General features: G+C 42.0%; 1 protein-coding gene across 1 annotated transcript in view; it reads left to right on the forward strand.

Annotated features, from left to right (window-relative positions):
• Window positions 1-24,972, forward strand: part of Lyplal1 (lysophospholipase like 1) — a 36,407-nt gene that overhangs the window by 9,819 nt on the left and 1,616 nt on the right. The window contains exon 3 of the mRNA XM_004626940.2: window positions 11,079-11,248. Within this exon, the coding sequence (XP_004626997.1) occupies window positions 11,079-11,248 (170 nt within the window). The remainder of the gene's footprint in view (window positions 1-11,078; window positions 11,249-24,972) is intronic.

Below are 24,972 nucleotides of genomic sequence, written 5' to 3' on the forward strand. Positions count from 1 at the left end.
GGTATAGAGACATGTTTTATTTTAGTGCTTTGTTCATATATTCTACTCTTTTTCTAAATACATACTGTTCCTAGAAGTTTTGTAGGAACATCTCATAGGTTTTTGTGTGGGCAGCTGTAGCACAGGTGAACAAAGCCACGGTGCTGTTTCTTTTCCACCCTTCTACCTTTCTTCCCTGTCTTGTCTTGCTATTGTTTGAACTTCTAGTTCTGTGTTAAGTAGAAGGAAGGAACTCCTTGGCGTCCAGAGGGAAGCATTCAGTAGGTCACCGCTGAGCACAATGTGACAAGATTTTCTTGGAGGTACTTTCTGTTATTTTGAGAACATGCCATTCTTTGCCCAATTAAGTAAAAATTTTCTTTTTGAGTGTGCCTTAGCTTTGCCCCTTAAATTAACCACAGTTTTTTAATCTTTTAGTTTGTTAGCATGGGGAATTACCGTGATGGATTTTCAAACGTTAAATGTCATTACTGGGATGAACTTCGCTCACTCGTAATGCTTTATCCTCATAGCCGAATGATGCGCTACCACAGTATTTTGTCAAAGAATTTTACAAGTTGAGAATATAGTACTGTTAATTTTCTTTAATGTCGTTATAGCATTTTATCATTAGGATTATAGTAGCCTCTTAAATCATATTAGGAAATGTTTCTGTTTTCTGAGAAAGTTGTATTTCTTCTTAAATATTTGATAAAATTTCCTGGGGAGATCATCTGGATGAGCCTTCTTGTGTGAAGGTCTTGACACGAGTTTAATTGCGTTCACAGAGCCAAGGTGCTTGCATTTTCTATTTATTTGGGGGTCACTGTTAATACTTTCTGTTTTTCATGGAATTTTTATAATTCATCAAACGTATTGATCATTTTCCGTGATATTTCCTCATAGTGCTTTTATGGTTCACGGAAGTGTCTTTTATTTCACTCCTGATAGTGATACCTTGTGTCTTTTTTCTTCCTTTTGTACCCCTTTCCAGGAGGCTTTAATTTTGTTAACCTTTTAGTGCAGCTAACTTGGGCTATGTTACTTTTTCTCCTTGGCTGTTTTATTTATATCAACTCTTAAATTCCACAGTTCTTCCTGTATATACGCCAAAGCTACACATTTCTCCCTACTCACGACATCAGCAAAGGATCACTTTTTCCTTTGTGTTATTATTTGCATATTAAAATTCATGTTCCTAGAAGTATTATTCTTCTGTAACACACAACCCCTGATGACACTTTTCCGACCATCACAGCCTTGCAGGCCAGACACTCTGAAAGCGTAGCGGATCAGACCTGACTGCGTCCAGTGCTCTCCGGGCTTCTGCAGGGAAGGCCTGAAGGCTGAGTGACTCCGGCCTGAGAGTGGGGCAGGACCTCGCAGAGGCTCGCCCGTGCGCGCAGCGAGCGTGGACCCGTCTGGGACGTTGCTGCGGCCTTGCTCCTGGAGCACCCGTGTGGAGCTTCCCCATGCGAGCTTGGGCTCCCTGCAGCTCTAGTGACTGAAATGCCAGAGCAGCTGTCCTCAGAGAGCCGAGAGGAAGGTGTGCTGCCCTTGAGAACCTAGTCTGGCGTTCTAAGCCCTGGTCATCTGTTAGTTCACAAGTCTGCTGCGACTCCAGGGGCACGCACACAGCGCTCCACGCAAGACCCTGCCTCTGCGAACTGCCAGGCCCCAGCTTGGAAGGGCGCCTGGAATTGTGCTGGCTGTAGGTTGCCGAGAGCTTGTGGTACTCTGCGGCAACGAACGGACCCGTCTTCTGCCTGTGCACGTGTTCTCTCTTGATGACACTTCTTGTACATTTTTGTGTCTAGATTTGTACAAATGTCATAAACTCAAGAGGTTGACTCTCACATTTTAAATGGTTATATTCTCAGATTTTGTCTGTGCTTAAGTGGTTCTTTTTAAAAGGCTTTGCAGCAACAAGGGATGGGTTTTACACCTTTCTTTAGTTCTTTCCGTTTTCTCATTGAATTTTTAGGCCATGTTATTGGGTGCATACTTACATAAGATTATCATTTTCCTTATTAATGGCTGCTTTTATCTGTAACAGTGGTCACTTTTCATTGCTGGTAATACCTGAAGTATAATTTGCTTGACAATAGCATAGTGTACATCAGCTTTTCTGTGCTCACTTTATATGATTTTTCTGTCTTTTCACTAGTAACCTGTGTATATCAGTTGTATCTACAACACATCTTAAATATATAAGCCGTACGGAGTTGGCCTTTGGTTTTTCTCTTTAACCTGACAATATGACTTTTAAGTGGTTTGCTTAGGCCACTTAAATCTAGTTTAACACAGAATTGATAGGTGTGGATTTAGATCTATAGTTCCTATTCCTCCGGTCCCAGGGTTTTCCTCTTTTAAATTATTTGGACATTTTCATACTTTGTTTCAATTTGTTCATTTTCCCACAATTTGCTGTGACGCAATATGTATGGCAGACATTCTTCCTTCTTAATTCTAAGTGAAATATGAAGCATCTAATCATTCAGTTTCTTTTATCTTTTCACTTTAAAATTGTTATGTGTATTTCATTTATATATGTTGAAAACTCCAAAACACCAGGTTACAATTTTTGTTTTTAGAAGTTGCACGTATTTTAAAAGGCATAAGACAAGAACAGTAGTCTGTTATGTCTTACTGACTTATGATTTGTTCAGGCATATTATTGTATTTTGACTAAATTGTTAATTACCATTTTGGTTATAAGTATTCTTTTTCCTTAGCTATGTTTAGTAAATGTTTTTAATCAGCTAAGTAGAAATATATTAAGTAAAAAAAAAATCAATTAGTTTGCTGTACTAATTAAAATGAAGAATAGAGATGTCTTTTTTTTTTTTTTTTTCCGGAACCAGGGATTGAACTCAGGCCCTTGTGCTTGCCAGGGAAGCGCTTATTCCACTGAGCCATCTCCCCGAACCCTAGAGATGTATTTTTTTCATGTTAATTTGAACGCTAACTGAAGAACCCAATAAAGATTTTTATTTCTGTGACATATTTTGGCTGTATTTATAATTAGTTTGGGTTTACTATTACAACTTCCACTTTTTAAAAGATAATTTTTAACAGGTTACCCATCATTCAATTTCTGTTTGAAAAAGTTGTAAAACTCATAGGATTTGGGTGGTTCCCTGAACATTTCGATTCAGTGCTTTTCCGCATGCAGCACACATTTCTACCTTTAGTCAAATGTATGCTGTGAGGCAGACCCAGGCCTTGCGGCCGAGAGGGGCGCGCGGCAGCCTTGTCCCCGTCCCCTTGGGGCTCTCATCTCGAGCACACCCGCAGCCACCTGCCTGCGCCTGCGCCTCGAGGGCGGGACCAGGAAGTTTATTAAAAACAGCTGTTTTAAAGAACTAGTTTACTTCTTTGCTAAGTCTTTTACCTAACATATTTAAGTGCCTGTAATTGGGTAAAAAAGCTGGAGTTTCTCATGGAAAGTTTTGATAAAGCAACAAAAGAAAAATTTGACCATTTTCTAGAAGTTTCATTGTGGCTTTTATCACAGCTAAGGAAAAATAAAATCGTCTTAAACGTTGTGCTGTTTCTAGCTGACACAAGCCACTCTCAAGTGACACACAATGATCATTGATTGACATCGGTCCTTCAGCAAAGCTTATGTAACATCAACTATGTATAGAATGTGATTTAAAAAATATGGTGTTTTCAAATTTAGAACAATTTACTATAATAAAAGACATGCTGCCGTTAATCCCTCTCAAAATACGTGCCTCACTTGGTGCGCACTTGTCCCACGGTTCCCGCTACTTCTGAAGCAGCTCTGGAAATCCTTTCTTGAACGTCTTTATTTGCACCGCTGTGGCTGCCTCAACATCCGGAGCTGATTCAAGACCTTGCCCTTTCACGGCTACTTTGACTCTGGGGAAGAGAGAGCTAGAAATCGCACAGTGCCAAATGTGATAAATAAGGTACATGAGAGTGACTGAGGTATTTTTATTTAATACACTTGCTGAATTGATTTAGTAGCCTCGCCAGTACCATAAAGACACTCGTGAGAGAGTGGGGTATGCACACGCTGTTTGTTTTTGTTTTTACTGTAATGCCTTTTTTTTTCTTTTTAATCTTAAGCATTCACCACATTTTCCAGTCATACCCAGAGTTGGCGGGCTTTGATCTCACCTATGGAAAAGATAAAGTATTTATACCCAGGAGTCATGTAGAGATGGAAAATACGAAGAAAATGAAACATTGTTCTTTCTAATAATGACGAGTGGCATTGGACAGTTAGGTGGGACAGCAGGGTCTGTATGTTTATGTGCTAAAGGTAGGGTGTCCCAGGACTCAGTCACAAGAGCTCCCTTGAGAAGTGACTTCTGGCCCTTGGGCAGCCAGTGTTGCGAAGGTGTGGACGGCGCTCCGGTGCACGGCGCAGGCACACAGCGCCAGCGTGGGTAGTGAACAGGCCATCAGAGAAGGGTTAGGAGGCAAGTGACCTGGAGCACATGTGCTCGCGGGGCTCTGGTGTCTGCGTGGAGAGGGGGAGGAAGATGGGCCAGGCTGCCATGTTGACCGTTATGGGTGACCTTGTGGTTGTAGGACTTGAGGAGAACAAAGATCAGAACAAAAGTAGGTATCAAGCTGAGTGCCTTTATTTTTAGAAAACCTGGGACATTTTTTTCTAGCTTAACATTTTACCCATGTGTAATGGGTTGATTGATTGATTGATCTAGGAGCCACACAGATGTTCCTTGCCAAACATATTTATTTATTGTGGTAATGTCTGAGCTGTTTTATACCAGCTAATAAAGTGATTTATTTGAGGAAGAAGGTGAATGAGTATAACATATGTGCCAGGTTTTTTTTTAGCTGTTTAAAAATCTGTCTTTTATGCTGTACTTTAAAGTTATTCTAACATTTTAGGAGACTTAGGCATACTCCATTATGTTTTCTTAGCAAAATGGATCTAAATTGTTCTTTGTCTCATTAAATTTTCCTAATTCTCTCTTTTGAATAGAAATTTTTAATTTTCTTGGAGAAGTGAAAGAACTAAAAACCACTAGATTGGTGAAATGCTTGCCCTGGGACTCTACTTCTGCGGACTCTCTATCACTAATTAATTAAAGACGGGACTGTCAGAGGGGAAAAAGTAAAGCGAATGTCATTTTTTTCCCATTAATGGCTCAGTTCCCAGAATGATTCACTTTTTAGCCTATGATATCACCCCTATTTAAGTGCTTAGACAGACAAATAAACACTTAGAGAAGGAGCGGAGCAAACTGGAAAAGGAAGCAGAAATCCTTCGCAGGGTGACAGTCTACTTTGACTCTTAGAGTTCTGTACATTCGGTCTTGATTTAGAGCTTCACTGTGATTGCAGTGACATTTGACCATGGTCTGGGGCTTTGTTTGGGCTGCCAGTGACAGTGGCAGTGACAGTGAAGCACCTGCTTCGATTTTCAGTGTCTCAGAGAGTGGTCCGAAGTCTGCCTTCTCCTTCTTTCCAGTTCCAACTCACCTGTTGCCTAGAGCTGCACGGCTTCTGGGCACAGAAGCGGAAGGGGATCAGGAGAGCTTGGGCCCGGAGCCCTCGGAGGCCAGCGCATGACTTCGCCTTCTCCACACTGGAGGGAAGCCTGCGTGCCTGGAAACCTGGAGTGCGCGGTCTGCAGAACTCTGCCCTCCGCTCACGTTTTGGTCCTCCAGCGCTAATTATCATAAAACACTAATTAGAATTCCAGAAGGATTTCTTGGAAGACAATACAAAATGGTGGTTGTATAATGGTGCCTTCAAATTAGTTGTTTAGATTACCAGACATAAGTACATGCAAAGTCAGTTCTTAAAAAGTTATACAAAATAGAAAAAAGTGTAAGAATTAACTGATCTTTCAAAAGACCAGCAGAAATCAGCAGTACAATGACCCAAGCTATTCTGCATAGACACACAGCTGTATTTCCCTTCTTTCTTTTGTCCTGTTCCTTCTCCCAGTTTTTCCTTCCTTTTCAACAGACTTGCCCTTTCACCGTATCTATTATATCTTTCCGATGTTATTCTGTCTTTCAGGTTCCTACACTAGGGAGGCAACGTGATGTTTGCACATGTGGGACTGATTTACTTCCCTCACCAAAATGGTCTCTAGTTGCATCCATTTACTTGTAAAAACCTCAAGTTTATCTTTTCTTTTCAAGCTGAGTAATACTCCATTGTGTAAAAATACCGTATCTTTTTTATCCGTTCTTCAGTTGATGGATTATTGGGTTGCTTACAAGATTTAGCTGCGACAACCTGCACTGCTGCAGATATGAGTGCTCGTAAATCACTGTAGTGTGACAAGTGTATATTCACCTCAGATGCCCATTTTTGGATTGGGTCTTTGAATTTTGGAGTCTATTACTTTTTATTTCTCTATATGTCCTACATAGAAGGCCTTTATCTGAGCCACAGTTGGCTACATTTTTTTTCTCCCAATTCATGGCTTTTCTTTTTACTCTGTTTGTGATTTCTTTTGAGGTACAGAAACTTTTCAAAAAGATGAGATCCCAATTGTTGATTCTTTGAAGTATTTCCCATGCAGTTTGGTTTTTTTTGTTCATGAGTTCTCCATACTCCTACCCTTATGTCTAAGATTTCTACCTACTTTTTCCTCCAGGAGATTTAGTGTTTCTGTTTTAATATTTCAAAATTTGAGCCATTTTGACTGTAGTTTTGTGCATGGTGATAGACATGGGTCTAATTTTAGCCTTCCACATGTGGAAAATCCATTTTTCCAGCACCCTTTATTAAAGAGGCCGTCTTTGTTCCAGTGATGTTTGGCCCCCTTTTCAAAGATAAGAGGCTGAGTGTGTTTGTAGTCGTGTCTGCATCTTCTAATCTGTCTGTTGATCCTCAGGTCTGTTTTTTGCGAGAGTCATGCTGATTTCATCACAGTAGCTTTGTAGTATAATTTCAAGTTGTGGATTGTGATGCCTCCTGCCTTTACTTTGTTGCCTATATTAATTTTGCTATTCTAGGTCTCTGCTGCTTCCAGATGAATTTCAGGAATGTTTTCTCTAGATCCGTGAGGTATGCTAATAGCATTTTAATCAGGATTGTATGAATCTATATAACAATTTTGGGAGTGTGCCCATTTTCACAGTGTTGGTTCTTTCTATCCAGGAGCAAAAAATGTCTTTCCATTTTCTGAAATCCTCTTCAGTCTCTCTTTTCAGAGCACTATAGTTTTCACTATGTAAATCTTTTACTTCCTTTGTGAGATTGAGTCCTAAGTATTTCATTTCTGGGGGTATTATGTTGAATGGTATAGTTTCCTCAGTTTCTCTCTTGGTGCATTCTTTATGTGTGTATAGAAATGCTGTTGATTTTTTAGTATTGAGACTTTGTGTCCTACTATACTACTAAGCTTGGTAAATAAATCTACAAGTCTCTTAGTGGAGTCCCCCATGGCTGCAGCAGTTCAGTGTCCACCTGCCTAGAAGGATTTTTCAAAGAGGATTATGTCCAAGTATTTTAAAGGTTGATTTAGCTGGACACAGTGGCACAAACCTATAGCCCAGCTACTCGAGAGGCTGTACAAACAGCACCACAACTTCAAGTCTAACCTGGGCTACTTAGTGAGACCTTGTCTCAAAATAAAGCATGACAATGTCTGGAGATGCAACTCAGTGGCAGAGCAGTTGCTGCAGGTGTAAGGCCCTAGGTTCCACCACCAGCACCCCCAAGTGAATGAGTGAATGAGTGAATGAGTGTGTATTTGCTAAATGTTCTGGTTAATTTCTGGGTAAATGGTAAAGAACAATGATGAGTGTCTAATAAAAGCCAGTATAAATATAAGAAACAAATTATTGATGGTAGAAGAGAGGTTTTACCTCGTATACTTTTAGAACAGAAGTGCACTGAGACAATGGTGATTGTTAAACAGACACTAATTAATGAACAGATGACCGGAGCAAAGCAGAGTCTTTCCAAGTCATGTTTCTTCATCTGATTTGCAGCACAGATTCTTACTTGCATTTCCTGAGGACAGCCTCGTCTGGCAACACGAGATGCAGTGGAAGGAGGTCAAATCTCTTACATCAAGTGTATGGAAGGCGCTAGGGTTAATTCTTTCGTAGAACCCAGGTGGAGAAAAGCTAAGTTATGGAGAATAAAACTAAGCCCTTGGCAGAGATGAGGTCCACCTTTGGGAAGGGCGTGGGGTGTGGATGCATCTCCCTGAAGCACAGTTGCCTATCTGGGCATGACATGATGGATTTGAATCCTATGAAACCAATTTCCCCAAAGTTCAAGACTTAAAACTGCCCTTTCCTTGGATTTTCCCTGGAGAAGAGACAGGAAATAGTGTTCGGACCTCGACTGGGGTCTTGTGGCCCTACACTTTGCTTGCTTTTGGTTTCTTGTTTTGGTATTTTTGTTTAGCTTCACATTTCATGTTTCTACATCACCAATTTGGAGAGGCACGGCCTAGAAGCACGTTGGGGTGGGAGAAAGCCTGTGTGTGGCCATCAGAGGGAAGGAGTCGCTTGTCCTTCTTTAGCTTTCTTTCAGTCATGATGAGTCTTTCATCACTGGCCATTTTCCATGGTGCTTTTACAGATAAGAGAAACTCTTTGGTTTTTACCAGTAAGTAAGAATATCTAGGATTCTCAAAAGAATATCTAGGATTATTCTTAAAAGAATATCTAGATAAGTCACATTCTTATCTCAGAAAAGCAGTAGTGCTCCAAAAAGGCCTTTAAATGTGTTAGTGTGTGTTAGAGATACTCAAAAGAATATCTAGGATTCTACATGGGCTGGAGAAAACCTTCTACACAAATTAAGAAAACTAGAAATTCAGTTTTTGAAATAAAAAAAGATTACATGAGATGTAAAGTTTTATCTGGTGAAAAGGAGAGCTTATATACATGTCAGTGTCAAAAATAGATTCAGAAAGGAATAATTGAAAGTTAGATGACAAATACTTATCAGTAGTAGAAAAACTGTTCTTCTAAACTACATAGAAAAAAGTTAAAACTCAAATAGAAATAAAAACCAAAAACCAAATGCTATCGGTCAGCCAGCGTGCATCCTTGCATGGAGCTGCAGAGCAGCAGCGGTTGCCTATTGATAGAAACACAGACCAGCCGCCCCAGGAAGTCTGAGCGAATTACCTTCCCAGAGGCATGGCGGGCTTTTCTCAGAAAGGGCCTGTCCTGCGTCATTGTCATTGCAGAGGAGGTGGCAGCTGCCATCAAAGATGTTTCGCTTTAAATGTGTGCATTCACTTATGCAAGTTATACCTCAAAAGAGATCGATTTTAAAGTTCTAGTTGATGCCCTTAAATGATCTTTTAGAGTCTATTGGCACTGGTTGCCAAGAATACTGCAGAAAGGGGTATTGTCCTACCTCTGTTTTAGAAGGTGAGTTCTTATGGGCTTTATAGCAATGGCTTTGAAGCTTTAGGATTGCATCTTTCAATCCAGCAATCCCATGTCTCCTTCTCTGTTACTCAGGGCGAAGGGCCAGAGCCATGGTACCAGGGAAGTCTCTGTCTGCAGTTGGAGGGTAGAGGGTGAAATTGTGGAGCATTTTTGTCTTATTAAAACATGGAATAGTTTTAAAACCACAAGTGAGAGCTTTATGGGGTGGGAGAATTTCTGTGAATTGCTAGAGAAAACCATGATACATATGTAAAAGTCACATTCTTATCTCAGAAAAGCAGTAGTGCTCCAAAAAGGCCTTTAAATGTGTTAGTGTGTGTTAAAAAGTGGAAAGATTTCTTGCAGGAGTCAGCAGTAAAAAGGATAAGACATGTGATGAGAGGGGGAAAGAGATGGAAATGAGCAAACAATTAGGTGTATGTGGCAAACATCAAATTAGCCTGTTGATGGCAATTAAAATTCATGTGTATTATCCCATATTTGTGAAATGTTTGCATGGTGTAGGAGAAATGTTGGTGTCTTTATGCGGTGACTTACATGGATATTTATCCCATATGGTCAAACTTTAGAAAACTTGTTGCAAAGTGATGTATATAATGTGATTCTATTTTCTAAATAAACAGAAGAGCTCCCCTGGGCTTAAGTTTTTGCTCTGTTTAGTCAAGGGGCCTTTGGATTTCAGGTCTCTTTCAGTTTCTGGGAGACGCTTTCCAAGCACAGGTTTCCTGCCCCGGGCCCTCTTGCTCTGCAGCCCACAGTGAGGGGAGACTGTGCAGCGCAGCCTAAGCCTGCAGCACGCTGCCGAGAGAGGCCTGAGAACCAAGTGTCCCGGCTCCTTGGGTTTGCTGCCCTTTCCTTGGATTTTCCCTGGAGAAGAGACAGGAAATAGTGTTCGGGCCTCGACTGGGGTCTTGTGGCCCTACACTTTGCTTGCTTTTGGTTTCTTGTTTTGGTATTTTTGTTTAGCTTCACATTTCATGTTTCTACATCACCAATTTGGAGAGGCACGGCCTAGAAGCACCTTGGGGTGGGAGAAAGCCTGTGTGTGGCCATCAGAGGGAAGGAGTCGCTTGTCCTTCTTTAGCTTTCTTTCAGTCATGATGAGTCTTTCATCACTGGCCATTTTCCATGGTGCTTTTACAGATAAGAGAAACTCTTTGGTTTTTACCAGTAAGTAAGAAGAAAGTTAGGGCCTGCCTAGGGATAAGCAGCATTTTCGTCAGACTCTCCTGTCCTGGTCCATAGGCGAGCCTTTGCTCTTCATGTCTGCCCAGTACACACGCCCACAGCTCTTGGTGCGTGCACCCAGGGCCTCTGAGATTCCTTCTGCTCACCTTTATTTGTCTTTACCAACACAAGGCTTGAATACAGAGCCACTCAAGTCCACTGTAATTAAGAGCAGAAGAGCATATATGTGTTTGTGTTTAACATATGTTTAGGTGTGCATTCCAGAGCATTGATGGACGACAAAGTGGATTAAGATTCACTAGTTCTTTAATTGCCCACCTTTCAAGATAGAAAGTTAAGAGCGATCAATTAGCTGTAGTAAATATTAAATGAAATTAAGTGTAAAAACTGAATGCAATATGCGTTATATGAATTGTTTAACATGAAATTCAGAAAATTGAAATTGCTTATTCAAAATATTAGTTTCTAAAGAAATCTTTTTAATATTATCTGCTATTCCTTTTTCTGCTTTCTGTTTGTTTTCAACAGACCATACACTCCCATGAAGGGTGGGATCTCCAACGTGTGGTTCGACCGGCTGAAGATCTCTAACGACTGCCCCGAGCAGCTGGAATCCATCGACACCATGTGCCGGGTGCTGACCGAGCTCATCGATGAGGAAGTCCGGAGCGGCGTGAGCAAGAGCAGGATCCTGCTAGGTGGGCCTGGCGCGTTGCTGCTGTCTGTCGCTTACTCTCATCTAGTTCTGCGCCTAGACTTACATGGAGCACTGTCTAGAATCTCTTGTGTATCGTTTGGCTCAGTCATTATTTTAGACATGCTACGGCTAGTGAAACAACGGCTCATGAAAGTATGACTTAGCATAATTTGCCATGTCCAATGGCAATTAAATTTCTCTTTTCAGTTAAATAGATTCTTTATTTCACTTTCAAAAATATTTTAATTAACTTGTCATATAAATGTAAGATTACACTACCATTGCTGTGATCGAGATGCAGTATAAATCAAAATATAACATCAGATTCATGAAAATTAAACTTTAGAGTAAATCTCATAAGAATAACGTAAGTAAGTCTTCAGCAAGCCCTGTTGCCAAGAAAACATAATTCCACTTTATGGAAGTTGATTCTGTTTAATACTTTTTCAGTCCTCATCACATGCACAAGCTAACAAAATCTCAATCTCTCGTACATACAAAAGTGAGGCAAATGTATAATGTTTGAGTGGCACAGTTCATATTCGGGTGAATTTTTTCCCAAATATGTCAATCTAAGTGTATAATAGTTGTATTTGATGATGAAATTATGAGCCAAATTAAAAGTTACATTTTAAGTAACATGAAAAGCCTCACTGAAGCCCTAAACAGGCAAGACTCGTATAAATTAAGGCACAAACTATAAAATTCCTTTTTCACTGAAGTACCAAACAGCCCAGTGATTTAAAGAGGTAACATGGGAGAAGTGATAGAATTCATTTGTTCTGTCTTCGGCTTGACTTCCACTTCGGTTGATTAAAAGCAGTACAAAAACTAAATAAATAAATAAAAAATGAAGGCAGTACAGCTTCTAGCCCTGGGGCATCAGCTTTCTGGGCCTCAGTTTCCTCATCTGCTCTCCAGTTTTGCATTTGACATCAAGGGCTAGCCCTACTAGGTACAAGCATGGAGCATTCTGAGAGTGCTGGGAAGAACTTGGAGGAAGGGCGCCAAACACAGTCCAGGGCTTCGGAGACGGAAGGCAGAATTAAAATGTGCAGAAGTCTACTGGAGTCCATCTTGTACCCTTCAGTAAGTATTTTTTAAGGCCCCACCACATGCCAGGCAGATGCCCTGAGGGATACAATATAAATAAGGATCTTTCCCCCTAGAGTTCTGGTACCCAACAAGGGCTGGCAAGTACTGACAGTGAGAACTGTGCCCCAGTCAGGATGCGATGTGTGCCGGCGTGGAATAGCCAGTGATCTGCAAGTCAGTCAGTGCCCTCCTCGGTAGTTCCCAGCACCCATCCCCGTGCCCACCACAGAGCCTGTTCCCGGAGGCCGCTGACAGTTACCATAGTGAGTATCATTACCGGGGAGTGAGTAGATGATTTCAGCAATTAAATACAGCAGGAATTTAGAGCAAGAAGGAGCCGCAGCTACTTGGGCTGTTAGCGTAAGGTATCCAGAGGGGGCAGGGGCATTGGAGGTGCGTAAGTCGCTACAGTCAGCAGTGTGGCACAGAAGTCCGGGTATGGGCAACGATGGGGGCAGTGCGGCAGATGCAGAGAAGGTGGCTTGTTTCTTGGGTCTCTCGGCACACTATCTGGCTGTCACGGGGAGGCTGCTGTATGGCTGGGAAGAGGTCTGCAGGCCTTGGCACCGAGGCTTGGGAGCCAGGGAGCAGGGTGGCATGGCCGCAACAAAGGCGGAGCCAGTCAGAGTCAGTGCTCCTGAGCTGACCTGCCACCTACTACCTGCGCTGGAGTTTGCTATGTAATCTGTAAACAATAATATAAGGAAATGTCTAAATAATTATAAAAGTAGAGACGATGCTTAGAAAATGTTTGCTTCATTCAGGGTTTCTACTCAGCATTTTGTTGTTGTTGTTTAATAATAATTCAACCAAATCTGTTCATTTAATAATGTACTGAATAATTAGTGAAGGATTATTGAAGAATGTTATTAAGTCATGCATTTAATTATAGTTATACTTTGGAAAGAGGATCTGGCAGAAAATGGTGAAAGTTGAGCAAGGGAAAAGAGCTATTGAATGTATTGGGACAAGGTTTTGAGACTAAAATTGGAAGAGCCTTTGGAAAAGAGATTAGGAAGAGAAATTGCTTTAAAGTGAAATTATGAAGTCTTCCTCAGGGAAAACCACAGAAGGCATACTGCTCCGTTCTCCATGACACCTGTAGTAAAGAGGTGTCACATCCAGTGGACCCAGGGTCTCTCCTGCACATCCCCAGATCAACGCTGTATCAGCCTCGTCCTTGACTACCAAAGAGCCCATAGTTTCCTTAGGGTTAGAGAGCCAGGAAAAATTTTGAATCTAGGTTTACTTCATTTCAAACTCAGTGCTTCTTCCATTAACCGGAATCTTTTAAGATTCTCAATACATAGTGTCAAGTTTCTTTCAAAAAAGGTTATACTTTTGTGGATAATTCTGCTGCCATGGTAGTGTCTTCATTGCCTCTTAAAAAATTTTGGAGGGCTGGCCAGCTAGCTCAGCAGAGTAAAGCACCTGCTTAGGCAGATGCAGGGAATGGGGGTTCACAGGGAATGGGGTTCGATCACCAGCATGCTGTGTTAGCCCCACATCTTTACACAAAGATGGCAACTGTGTAATCCTAGCAGTTGGGAAACTGAAAAACAGGAGGATCACTGAGTCCAATATGTAGCGAGACCATGTAGACCCTGTACTAAATGCATAAAAATTTTTTTTTGAAAAATCAGGAGACAAGAAGTAGTAATTTCAGTGTGCAGTTTTCATTTTAATTCTGTTACAGCTTGACACTAAAGGCCTTCTTGAATTCAGTCTGTTGATCTGTTCATTTATTTATTTATCCAGATAATTTAATTCTCTAAAACTTTTCCCTCTCTTGAACTTGGGTGAATATTCAAATAGATTTTCTACATTTCTTTCCAGAATGTGTGGTTGTTTGTCTTTATTATTAATTTACTTGATTTTTTCTTTTCCTAGTGTGTTTTTTATATTGTTATTCATTTAATTCTCAGATTCACATGAAATTTTTTTCTTCCATGTAGTGAATGATTTATTTTCTGAGCTACCAAGAGAAATTTGTGAGAAGTTAATCTTATTTATAATAATAAACCAATCAGTAACATACCCCTTTGTTTTAATCAAGGCTCCATTAACTTATGAGAACATGATCTTTTGTAAGAGTTGAAGACCTACTATATTATAAAATTAGAAAAAAAATTGAAGTTGTGGAGTCATGCATAGTCCTGTGTATAAATATGGTCAAATCTCACTTTGAGATAAGAAAATGTGTTTCTTTAGAATTGATGGAGTGAGTGGATTCCTTTCTACAACTCTCCCCGCTTGAGATAAGGAGGAGACAGAAGTGTAGTGTCCTTGCTTTACTTCTCGGTGGATGTCTGAGGATGATCCAGTTACGTGGAGTCACGCATCTGCTGCGGCACATGCGCGGTTCTTGTGCTGTTGCACGATAAAAATGAGTCTTGTTGCTCACCCCCACCCCCGTATGTGGGTTCTTCATGAATCTTAGCTATTGGTACACACAACAAATAGAAAATGCTATATACAGCCCCATGAGATTTTTGTTATACTTGTCTTTAGTTTTACTAATCTAGCTAAATCTCTCGTGTGTTTGAAACTATGACACAGGAGGCATTGCCATTTCTTTAGTTAGCATTGCTGTTTAGAAGTAGATAGACCTGCATGCCCTGAGCTCGCAAGCTCAGTAACTGAGCCAGCCGCAGGCTAGGAAATGACAGCTCGGGCTCTGGCCCTGGGCTGCTCGGCCTGCCTCACCGCCCACAGGTGCATCGCTTTCCCAAGCGTCTGGCTCTGAGACTGTGATAATAATCCCTCCCTTGGGAGTTCTGATAATTCAATCAGTCTACTCGTGTGAAGTGCTCCACTTAGAAATGCATCTGGCGCGCAGCGCCGTAAAAGCTTTCTTTCCTTCGTTCCATGCTTCCCATGCCACCCCACCAAGGTGACCAGATGGCACAAAGGCCGCCCTGGGAGCACGCCGCCTCCTGGAAACCTAGGGGGCTCGCACCGCCGCCGCCTCCCGGCACTTGCCTTCCCTGCGCGCGTATAAGCTATGCCTCTCTCTGCATTTTTATTTTACTGCTCGTAGATCAGATACTATTGCATACTACTTCTCCACTGACTTTTATGCTCAATTGTAAATCTTAAGTTGTTAGGTAAGATTGAACTGCTCTTCAGAATATTGTTATGAGCCAGGGATTCAGTGGGTAAGCGAAGGGCGATTGCACTTGCATCACGCTTTATGTTAATTATACACACACTGTGCTGAGGTTATGTGTTTTAAAATATTAATTATAAAAGGAAAAAATTAAAATGTAAGACTGAAAAGAAAACTTGAAGGTAATAGATATAAAAATTGTGAACTTTATGCTTTTTGCTTACTATACAATAAAGCCCTGCTCTAACGTCAAACAGGAGAAGCTGCTGGGACCATGGCTCCGGGATTATAATCGCAGCTGCCTGGACTTTCTAAAGAGAACTCCTCTCTGTATGTGATGCGGGCGGGAGCCCACTTGTCCTTTGGGTTTACCTGGATTAATGCTATTTTATTATGTAAAACAGTTTCAGAATTAAGCCCGCGTCATCTATGGTCCTTTCGGCAGTCTGGCCCATTTGGTCCGAGGGAAAGGATACTTCCTATTACTAGGATTATCTCCAAGCTGCTGATGAAAAGTTCAGGGCTGGACTTCCAAGAAGCCTCTCAAAGGTTTAGTTCATGAGGTAGGAGTCGGAGCCTACTCTGAGGCCACGCACGTGTTGCTGTAGGTGGGCCTAGAAGGGGCGGGGAGCAGGCCGGAGGATGTGGGAGGAGGGGGTTCTGGGGCCGCTGTGCACAGCAGGCGCCCCTCCCACCGTGTCCGCAGGGCCCAGGGAGAGTGTGACTCCTAAGTGAAGGGAGAGCCAGGCGGAGTTACGCACACCCGTGATCCCTGCACTCTGAGAGGCTGAAGCAGGACTCCAAGAGAGAGCCGGGGTAGTGTAGAGATTTAAGGAGACCCTTTCTCAAACCGCCAAGGGCTGGGCGTGGAGCTCAGTGTTGCTGTCCCTCTGACTTGCATCCCCAGAACTGCCGTCAGTCGGCCACTTAGTTAATGAATCATGCAATTAAATAAAGTTCTCTAGGAAGGGGCAGCTTGGTGTGTATGTGCACACCCGGCTCACTGGGGATGGGCCACGCCCAGATGAGGGCCCCTGGTGACCAGCAGGTGAGGGAACAGGAAGGACGCAAGCTCGGGAGCTTTGGAAGGACACGGTCAGACTGAGCAGCACAGGAAGGAGTGGGGCTGACCTCAAGAAAATCACAGCTGGCTACAGTTTGGCATGAATATCCTGTTTTCTAAGTTTTGTGCAAAAGCTGTGCATTGCTCAGTTTTTATTTATTTTAAAGAGAAAAAAACAGTAAAAACAATGATGCAGAATTTCAAATCAAGCAATAGGAAATTAAAAATGGTTAATACAGTGTATACTGTGACCTCCAGTGTAGCCACTCAGATGACAAGACAGAGCCCTGCAGTACTGATCAGTGTAAGCCAGATTGTTCACTTGAGTGAACTAAAAGAAGTATGTAATGATCTTAGCTATCATGTGTGTGTATATACATGTATATACATATAATTTTATTTTCTCTCCCTTTTTTTTTCTCCTTTCCCCCATCCCAGTTGTTCTTTCTTGGCAGCTTCTTTCTCTTTCACAATATCTACTGTAGACGCGGGGCTTTATTTACCGTTCCATGTTCTTGCACTAGGGGGATAGCGAGGTGTCACTGTGTGCCAGTCTGGCCTGTTTCACTTCTAGGGATGGTCTCCAGTTGCGTCCAGTTACCTACAAAGCCTCAAGCTTTTCTTTCTTTTAAGCTGAGTAATACATCACTGTATAAAATACCACATCTTGGGACCAGAGAGATAGCTTGGTGGCATAAGTGTCTGTCTGGCCAGTGCAAAAAACAAAGACAACAAACAAACAGCATCCTTTCATCCGTTCCTCAGTTGATGGGAGTATCATTTCTTGCCTACCGTCGTCTTCATTGTAGGTGGAGGATTGATGGGTTGTCTCCAAGGCTTAGCTAGCTGTTACAATCTGAGCTGCTACAGCCGTAGGTACACACGCACCACTGTGGGATAGTGCTCCTAATTCTTACGGGAAAATACCCAAAAGGTGTTGAATGGACTGCATTCCTTTCTTAATAGACGAATTCATCAACTTTTGTTAGAGCAGGAGGAATATGGGCAAAAAGCTCGCTTCCTGTTTCATATCTAATACGTAGCACGTGTTCAAGAGGAGGATGTTTCTTAGTGGCTTTCATGAATCGTCACTCTGTACATTAGGAATGTAAGAAAAGAGTTCATGTTTTTGTGTTTATACCTCAGATAGTTCTATAGATATTGTGATGCAGTTTAGGTGAAATATGCACCTAAAATAGTAACTTTTAAGTTGCTTTGTGAGAGATGCCAATGCAGTCAGTGACAGGACAAGACTAAGTCCTGTATTATAGGAAGACTTAGTAATGTTAAATTAACCTGTCCTACCCTGGCTTTATTCACATTTTGAAACTGTTCCATGTATAAGCATATTCCGTAGTGAACACATTCTCTCTCTTACTCTCTCTTACCCTCTCTCTTTCTCCCTCCCTCTAAGCCTGTCTTGAAACTTAATTTCCTTCCAGTATTTTTCTGTATAATTCAAGGAACCAGAATGGAGAAAGGAAAAGGTGTGTAATTTTCTCTGTGTATTGTTGTGTTTAGAAAGTATGTAAAAAATAATACTCTTAAATTAGTTGACATTTATATTATACTTGACAGTTTTTAAATTTCCACAGCATATGTTGCTTTATATTTTGGTGTTTTATAAGTTATGAAATTGTTTTCGTATTGCCGTGGGTAAAATAAGTTGTAATTAATGTACTTCTAGACATAAAACTAAAATTCAAGGAGATTTTTGGCTAACACAGAATTGGGACTAGAACCCAGATCCTTTGATTTAGTCTAACTTTGAACCACAATCAAATTCTTTTTGTGGCCACTAGGTGGTGATAATTTGTTGTCGAGAGAAAAATATTAATATAATTTAGATTTAATTTTTATCTCGATGTATAGAACTGAACAGATGAAATGAACAGATGACCCACATTTTAACAATATGAGAATATTATCAGAATTCTAAATCAGGGTCGAATAAGCGCCCCTGGGGCCACCCTTGAATACGAGTTACACGGAGAATCCACATGCTCACCCCGAGGACCGGGGGACGGGCTCGCGACCCCTTCTGCGACTGGATGTCCTTGAACTCTGAAGTGCTACGTGTATGCGCAGATTCAAAGCACTCAGTGGGCTTGTGTTCGCTTTAAAGTTATGATTCTTTCGGAAGTCATTAAAACCAATATTATATGAAGAAAAAACTTCAGTTGTGCATTAGGATGAATTTAACTGCTAGAATAAACTTAAAGGAACAACTTCATTGAGGACAGCAATGTGCAGTGTAACCACCAGGGCTGGATACCTTAAATCTTATTCTTTTGATCTGTATCATCTCTAACGTCTCATCTATTGTATTTATGCTGTCTTGAAAATAAAAAGTAAAAAGGACAAGGAAAAAAATTAAGGTTTAGTGAAAGGCAGAGCTAATGTCTAATTGCTTGATCAATCTTTCAGGCCCCTATCTGGTAACCTGAGCAACAACTTTGAGGATAACCATATGTAATATGGCAATCATTGTTATTTTTCTATTCTTGTTTTGTAATTTTGTACCATATTTATTGTTCTCTGTTGCTTCATTCTTGTTTTGTTTTCCTCCTTAAAATTATAAAAAAGGGAATACATCCAAATGAGGCACCAGTGCGAAGATTTTGGATAACTTAATTTCTTCATTCACATCGATGTGATGGAAACACTTTACAGAGTAGATCATATTAATGTATTAGTTTTATAATTAGATTTAAAGTAAAAATGAAACAAAGGGATAGTTGGACTTCCCAGACGAAGCCCGGCGCTGCGTTTCCGGCTGCTTCCCTGAGTCGTACCGCTGGGAGTGACAGCGCCTGCCCTGTTAGCACGTGCATGCTCGAAATTTTAAATAGCTTGTGCTTGTTCTGCAACAGTTGTCAGGTTTTTAAAAATTTGGGACTATTGTAATGGTTTTCCATTGAGGAAAATGTATAGTTTGTTTCACCTACAAATTTCATATAAGAGGAAAGATACAGACAAATATGGTAAGCAGGACTTGTATGTTCCCACTTCTTTTGAGACTTTTACCACAGTTAAGTCTGAAGAAGAAAAGTGAAAGAGAAGACCTGTTCGGCATCGGCGTGGTGGGGGATTTTATTGCATTTTAAAAGTCTATTTAGTTGATAGAAGACCTTAATTGTGGTTTTTTCCCCCTTAAGATTTTGCTTTCAGATTCTCTTAATTTTCCTAGTATACTTTTTTTATAGATTGTTTCTGTTTTATTTTATATAAAGAGTTCATAAAGCCAAGTTTATTATTTTTAACATGTTTTACTCAGCTTGTTAATCTTAAGTGTATGTTGAAATGTTCACTCTGACATTTTAAATACTTTGCCAGCAACTATAAATATCCGTTATAACTACTGCCCACAATGAATTTACTATTTGCTATTTACTTATTGAACAGTGCATTTTATATTAGATTTTAGGCTCTTAGATGGAAAATTTAATTCAGATGACTAGTTCTTTGTGTTTCCTTCTTTTAGAAAAAAATGCACAAAATCCCCTTTCACGGTGGCGTGGCCCGCTCAAGGCGATTGTGTTGTCAGAGACACGTAGCGAGGGCCTGCGGATTACCTCACCAGATTATAAACGGAGAGGGAGCTCAGGCCGAGCCTTCGTGCTGCCGTCTCATTACGTTCATTTCTCTTTTCTGTAACTTACGAGAACTGAACATGGCGCTAACGGTCTGCAGGACACATTTCCCGGGGGCCTGTCACCATGGTATTTTCGTTTTCTCCCTTTCGTTAGGATAGTCTCAACCAGGGGCCAGAAAACCATCCAATGTGACTACATTCCCTGGTCCACAGGAATGAAGTGTCGGGGTGTACTGAATGGATAAAACACTCCGTACAGGTGCACCTTGAGAAACAGCCTCGTACCTCTTGCCCTACTACTTGATTTTTATATTTTATCTCTTAATGGCTTTTATCATAACATCACAGTTCTCTCTTTATAAAATATCAAGGCTACTCAGACTTCTCTGATGGACTTGATGTGTTTTGATCACTGGTACAGTTTGATACTCCATTTCCAATAGAGCCCCAAGTTTCCTGTGCCTTTTTAAGTTCAAATTGAAACTAGTTAAAAATAAAATGAAATTTAAATTTAATTTCTCCACCACAGTACTACATGTAATTACATTTCAAATATTCATGAGCTACACTTGGCAAAACCATACTTGACTACAGGCTACTTGACTTTCTCAGAAAAATAATAAATTTAAATTATGACCATATTTGTCCTTTTTATCCTTACCTAATGTGGTTAATCATGACCTTTGCCACACATAAATGCATCCTGCAGCCTTTTTTTTTCCCCCATTTATGTATTTGGTGCAGAGTCTCGCTGCGCAGCCCAGACTCGTAGTGATGCTCTGGTTTCAGCCTCCCCAGCGCTGGGATTACAGGCGTGCACTGCCGTGCCCAGTCTAGGTCACTGGCTCAGCGCCCCTGGGGGTGGGGCCAGTGGGGCGTGTGGACTGGGGCATCCTGCACCTGCCGGAGCAGGCGTTTGGTCCTCTGCACTATCCTACCAGCCCCCATCCTGCAGACATGTAACCACATGTTCAGTTCGCATAAGTTACAGAAAAGAAAAGTGAACATAAGAAGTATTATTATTTTAAGATTTAATCTTTATCCATTTATATCACCTGACCTGTAGCACAAAAGCTTTCTAAAATCAGACATGGGTGGCAGCACTTCATTAGTGGGCTGGGGTCTGAGTCGAAAACCTTTGGAAGTCAAATGAAGAGCCTCTGGCCCAGAGCACGCTGATGGCTCCAGCCTGCATTTGATAAGCTTCGCTGTTATCAGATCCCCAAAAGTTACATTTTTTGCTGACAATTTGTCTCCTTATAGAAATATCTATTGCACTTAAATTTACTTTAAGTCCATTTAGTCAGTCAATACTTGCAAATCTCCTTTGCTGTGCCAGGTACTGTTCTAGACTCAAGGGACCTTTATTTTCTAGTGAATGTTAGGCTTTTTTGTCCTGATTTTAATAAACAATCAATAGAAGTTGCTGAATATAGAATAGTGTCTGACTTTAAGTTTTATGCTTAGTAAAAATCTACTTACTGAACTCCCTGAGAAATTCAGAGGAGGTAAAGTTTCAATGATTTGTTGTAATTCCTTCTTCTAAAGAGCATCGCCTTGCTATGCAGAAACCAGTCTCGCTGCCATCTGCCCTGATGACCTCCCGCGACACGCCCGGCCCAGGAGTGTCTCTCTGCTCTGCGCTCCGTCTGGCACGCCTGCTCCTGAAGCCAGCTCCCTCCCTCACACCCCCTGCCCACTTTTGGATGTGTGGTGTAGGATCAGTGGTGTGTCTATCTGGAGCAACGTGGAGTTCCTTTCGCAAGTGCACAGGCCATGAGGCTGGTGAGGACATGGGCCGAGGTGGAGGAGCGGCCCTGGCTGACACTGCCAGCCGCGCTGGGCTGGTCCTTACAGCTGCTGAGGCTGGAGGTCCTCGTCCCAAGCCTCGAAAGCCTTTGTGAGTTCAGCTCTCGCAGCTGATTGTTAAGTTTTGGGATGAAAACTGTGGTGGAGGCCGCAGAGATCAGCCACTCCAGCCAGCTAGCCTTATGATAAGCAAAATCCTGGATCTTTCGTAGTTTATTTTTTTTATTTTTTCCCATAATTTTATTGAGAAACAGATAGCAATGAGACAGTTTCAAACCAAATTGGTAGGACAGTTTCAATAATTAAAACATTGCATACATTCTTCCTAGTGGTTAATTGCCATACAAGATGCGGACATGATAACCTATTTACAAACACCATTAGAACAAATCCCTCTATTCATTAAGAGAATGTAACTATATATCTATCCTAACCAATTTGAATACACAGATACAACATGGACATTCATCTGTATCCCCTTTTTTTGTTAAGTTCCGTGATTTGAATATTATAGGTGTGTAAACTCAGCAAAATATTCTAAAAGAGTCCAGTAGCCCAAGGAAAGCCAACATTTTGGTCCTAGCCTTCCAAGGTCAATTAAGACTCAGGACATATGAGAACTTGTACTGTAACGTCATGTAACTCGGTAGTGTCCCAAATTTTCTGATCAAGGAGATTATGGGGCCAAAGAAGAAAGTGATCGATGATGTAGAGTGTGCCTAAGGAGAGTCGCATGGAGAGAAGACATTCTGTCAGGCTTTCACAGAAAGCACACTGGCCAAGCAATGGCCGTGACTCATCCACATGGCTTACACTGACAAAGGATCTACAATCTGAGGTACAGGATCTCAGGATAAATCCTGAGGGGATTTCACTGACCTTATCAGACCTAACAGCTACAACTCTTGTTGCATAGGTCCTGCTTTACCTTGGTCTTAACCATCCAGTAGAAAAGTATAAAAACGAAATATAAGAAGTAAAGCCATGCTGTTATGTTGAGCTGTAGGGGACTCAGGTCAACAATTTCTGACATTGCCAGTCAAGCGGAAGACCCAATACTATTATGGGATCTTTCATAGTTTAAACGCAAGTTTTCAGCTGAGGGTCACAGCCTGACTGGGCGTCAGCAGCGCCCTCATTGTCGGCCGAGTGCGCGCTGGCCACCGCAAGCGGAGGTGGGGAGCGCCGTGCGTGTCTGCATGGGCAGCGCCCCGGGATCTTACCGGCTTCCTTACACTTGGGTCGTGTCACTCGTGCCACCGAGCCTGTCAGAGGAGGCCAGCCGCCCGCTTGTGGGCACCCGTCGGGCTCTGTCTCTGCCATCGCGGGCAGCAGGTGAGAGGATGATGCGGAAGAGCGCCTCTGACCACTGAGGACTTCGAGGTCCAGGCAACCGCGTCCTAGCAATCACGGCTTGGTAAGAATTTGATTCCTGCAGGCGAGGCCAGCGGCTCCCAGGAGGGAGCTTGCCCAGCGCTCACAAGGCCCTGGCCTCCGTCACCAGAAGAGACAAACAAAAAACAATTATTTCAAAATGTGTTTGCTTTATAAGCCGTGTAATGTTATTTTATAGAAAAACTTAAGCAGCAAGGAGAAATCTGTAACTAGAATCGTGGCAAAAAATAATAGACAGAGCTCAGACTTCTTTCCGCACATTTGGGATGAAGGCTGCCCTCCAGGCAGTGCTAATCACGTTCAGGGCGAGCTTGCCCAGCGGAGACCCAGCCCTGCAGAGCTTCCTGCCTGAGGCCGCGGAGCCAGCAGCACCGATATAATCTGACAGCAGCTTCGGGTGTGCTCTCTCTGACCCCCAGGGGCCTTGCTCACAAACCTGTACTGGAGGTATCTGCTTTCGGAGGTGTCAGGGAGAATATTTTGAAAAGGCATTTTCTGGTGGTTTCATCCAGCGTGGACTCCTGCTGCTGGTGAGACCCTATTATTTCTGTCTGGTTATCATACACATTATGTTCTTTTAATAAATCTGAACTTTGCCAGCAGATAGTCTTCTTTTATATATTTGTATTATGGATCCAAAATAGCAGTATCTGCCTGTCCCAGACAAAGTAATCCTATTTTAATAAACATCAGTGAATGATGGGAAGTACATGCAACTCTATTGTAGGAAGTCTGGATTCCAAAGGCTCCAGTTCAGGGCCAGGGAGATAGCTCAGTAGCACAAGTGCCGGCCTAGCAAGAGCAAGGTCCTGAGTTCAATCCCTGCTACACACAAAAGCTTCCAGTTTATACTTGAAATTAGAGGTGCAGCTGAAAGCAAGCCCTGTAAACTCGATGGACCTCTGTCTTAACCACGTGTAAAAGCAGGAGATTGCAGTGCATGCACGTGTGTGGTCTCTAAGGGTAGTACACTTGGGGCTGTATACTTCCTAGGTGCTGCAAGGGGATGGGCTAGACCCTGGCTTCTGCAGAAGCTGTCTCTCCATCATAGGTCGCTGCACAGTTTGCTGTGCGCAGCCATTTTCTTGTGAAGCAGAAGCTCAGCTTCGTGCATGTCTCAAGTTTGGGGGCATCAGTCAGGTGTGGGTCCCTGCTCCCACTGCCGTCACATGGTGATCTCGGCAGTCCATGAAGTGTGCTTCCTCATCAAAGCCTCTGGGTAAGAGGGTCCGGGTTCTTGAACCCATCTCTCTCTCTTGACCAGCACCATGTCCGGCACACACAAGACCCGGAAGTGTTTGGCAAGTACATGCTGATTTTCACTATGCTGTGGGGAAGCTGTTTCCAAAATAAAACTGTAGTCCAAAAATATTCTACCCGCTCACCAACTTTAGGCCATCCTTCCTAATTCAAAGGTGGCTCTGCCCTGTGCTTTCGCAGACACCAGAATCATGAATCCAGTTGGAATTCACAGCTCGGCAGGGAGGTAAAAGGTGCATAATAACAATTGTAGTCACAGTGTGAGAGCTTTCTGTAGGTATAAGCAAAACAGAAGTTGAGGGGCCAGGGAGATAGCTCAGTAGAGTCAGTGCCTGCCTGGCAAGGGCGGGGTCCTGAGTTCAATCCTTGGTATCACAAAAAAAAAAAAAAAAGAGTTGA

This window comes from Octodon degus, unplaced genomic scaffold, assembly GCF_000260255.1.
Source record: "Octodon degus isolate 3935 unplaced genomic scaffold, OctDeg1.0 scaffold00017, whole genome shotgun sequence".
NCBI classification, from domain to species: domain Eukaryota; kingdom Metazoa; phylum Chordata; class Mammalia; order Rodentia; family Octodontidae; genus Octodon; species Octodon degus.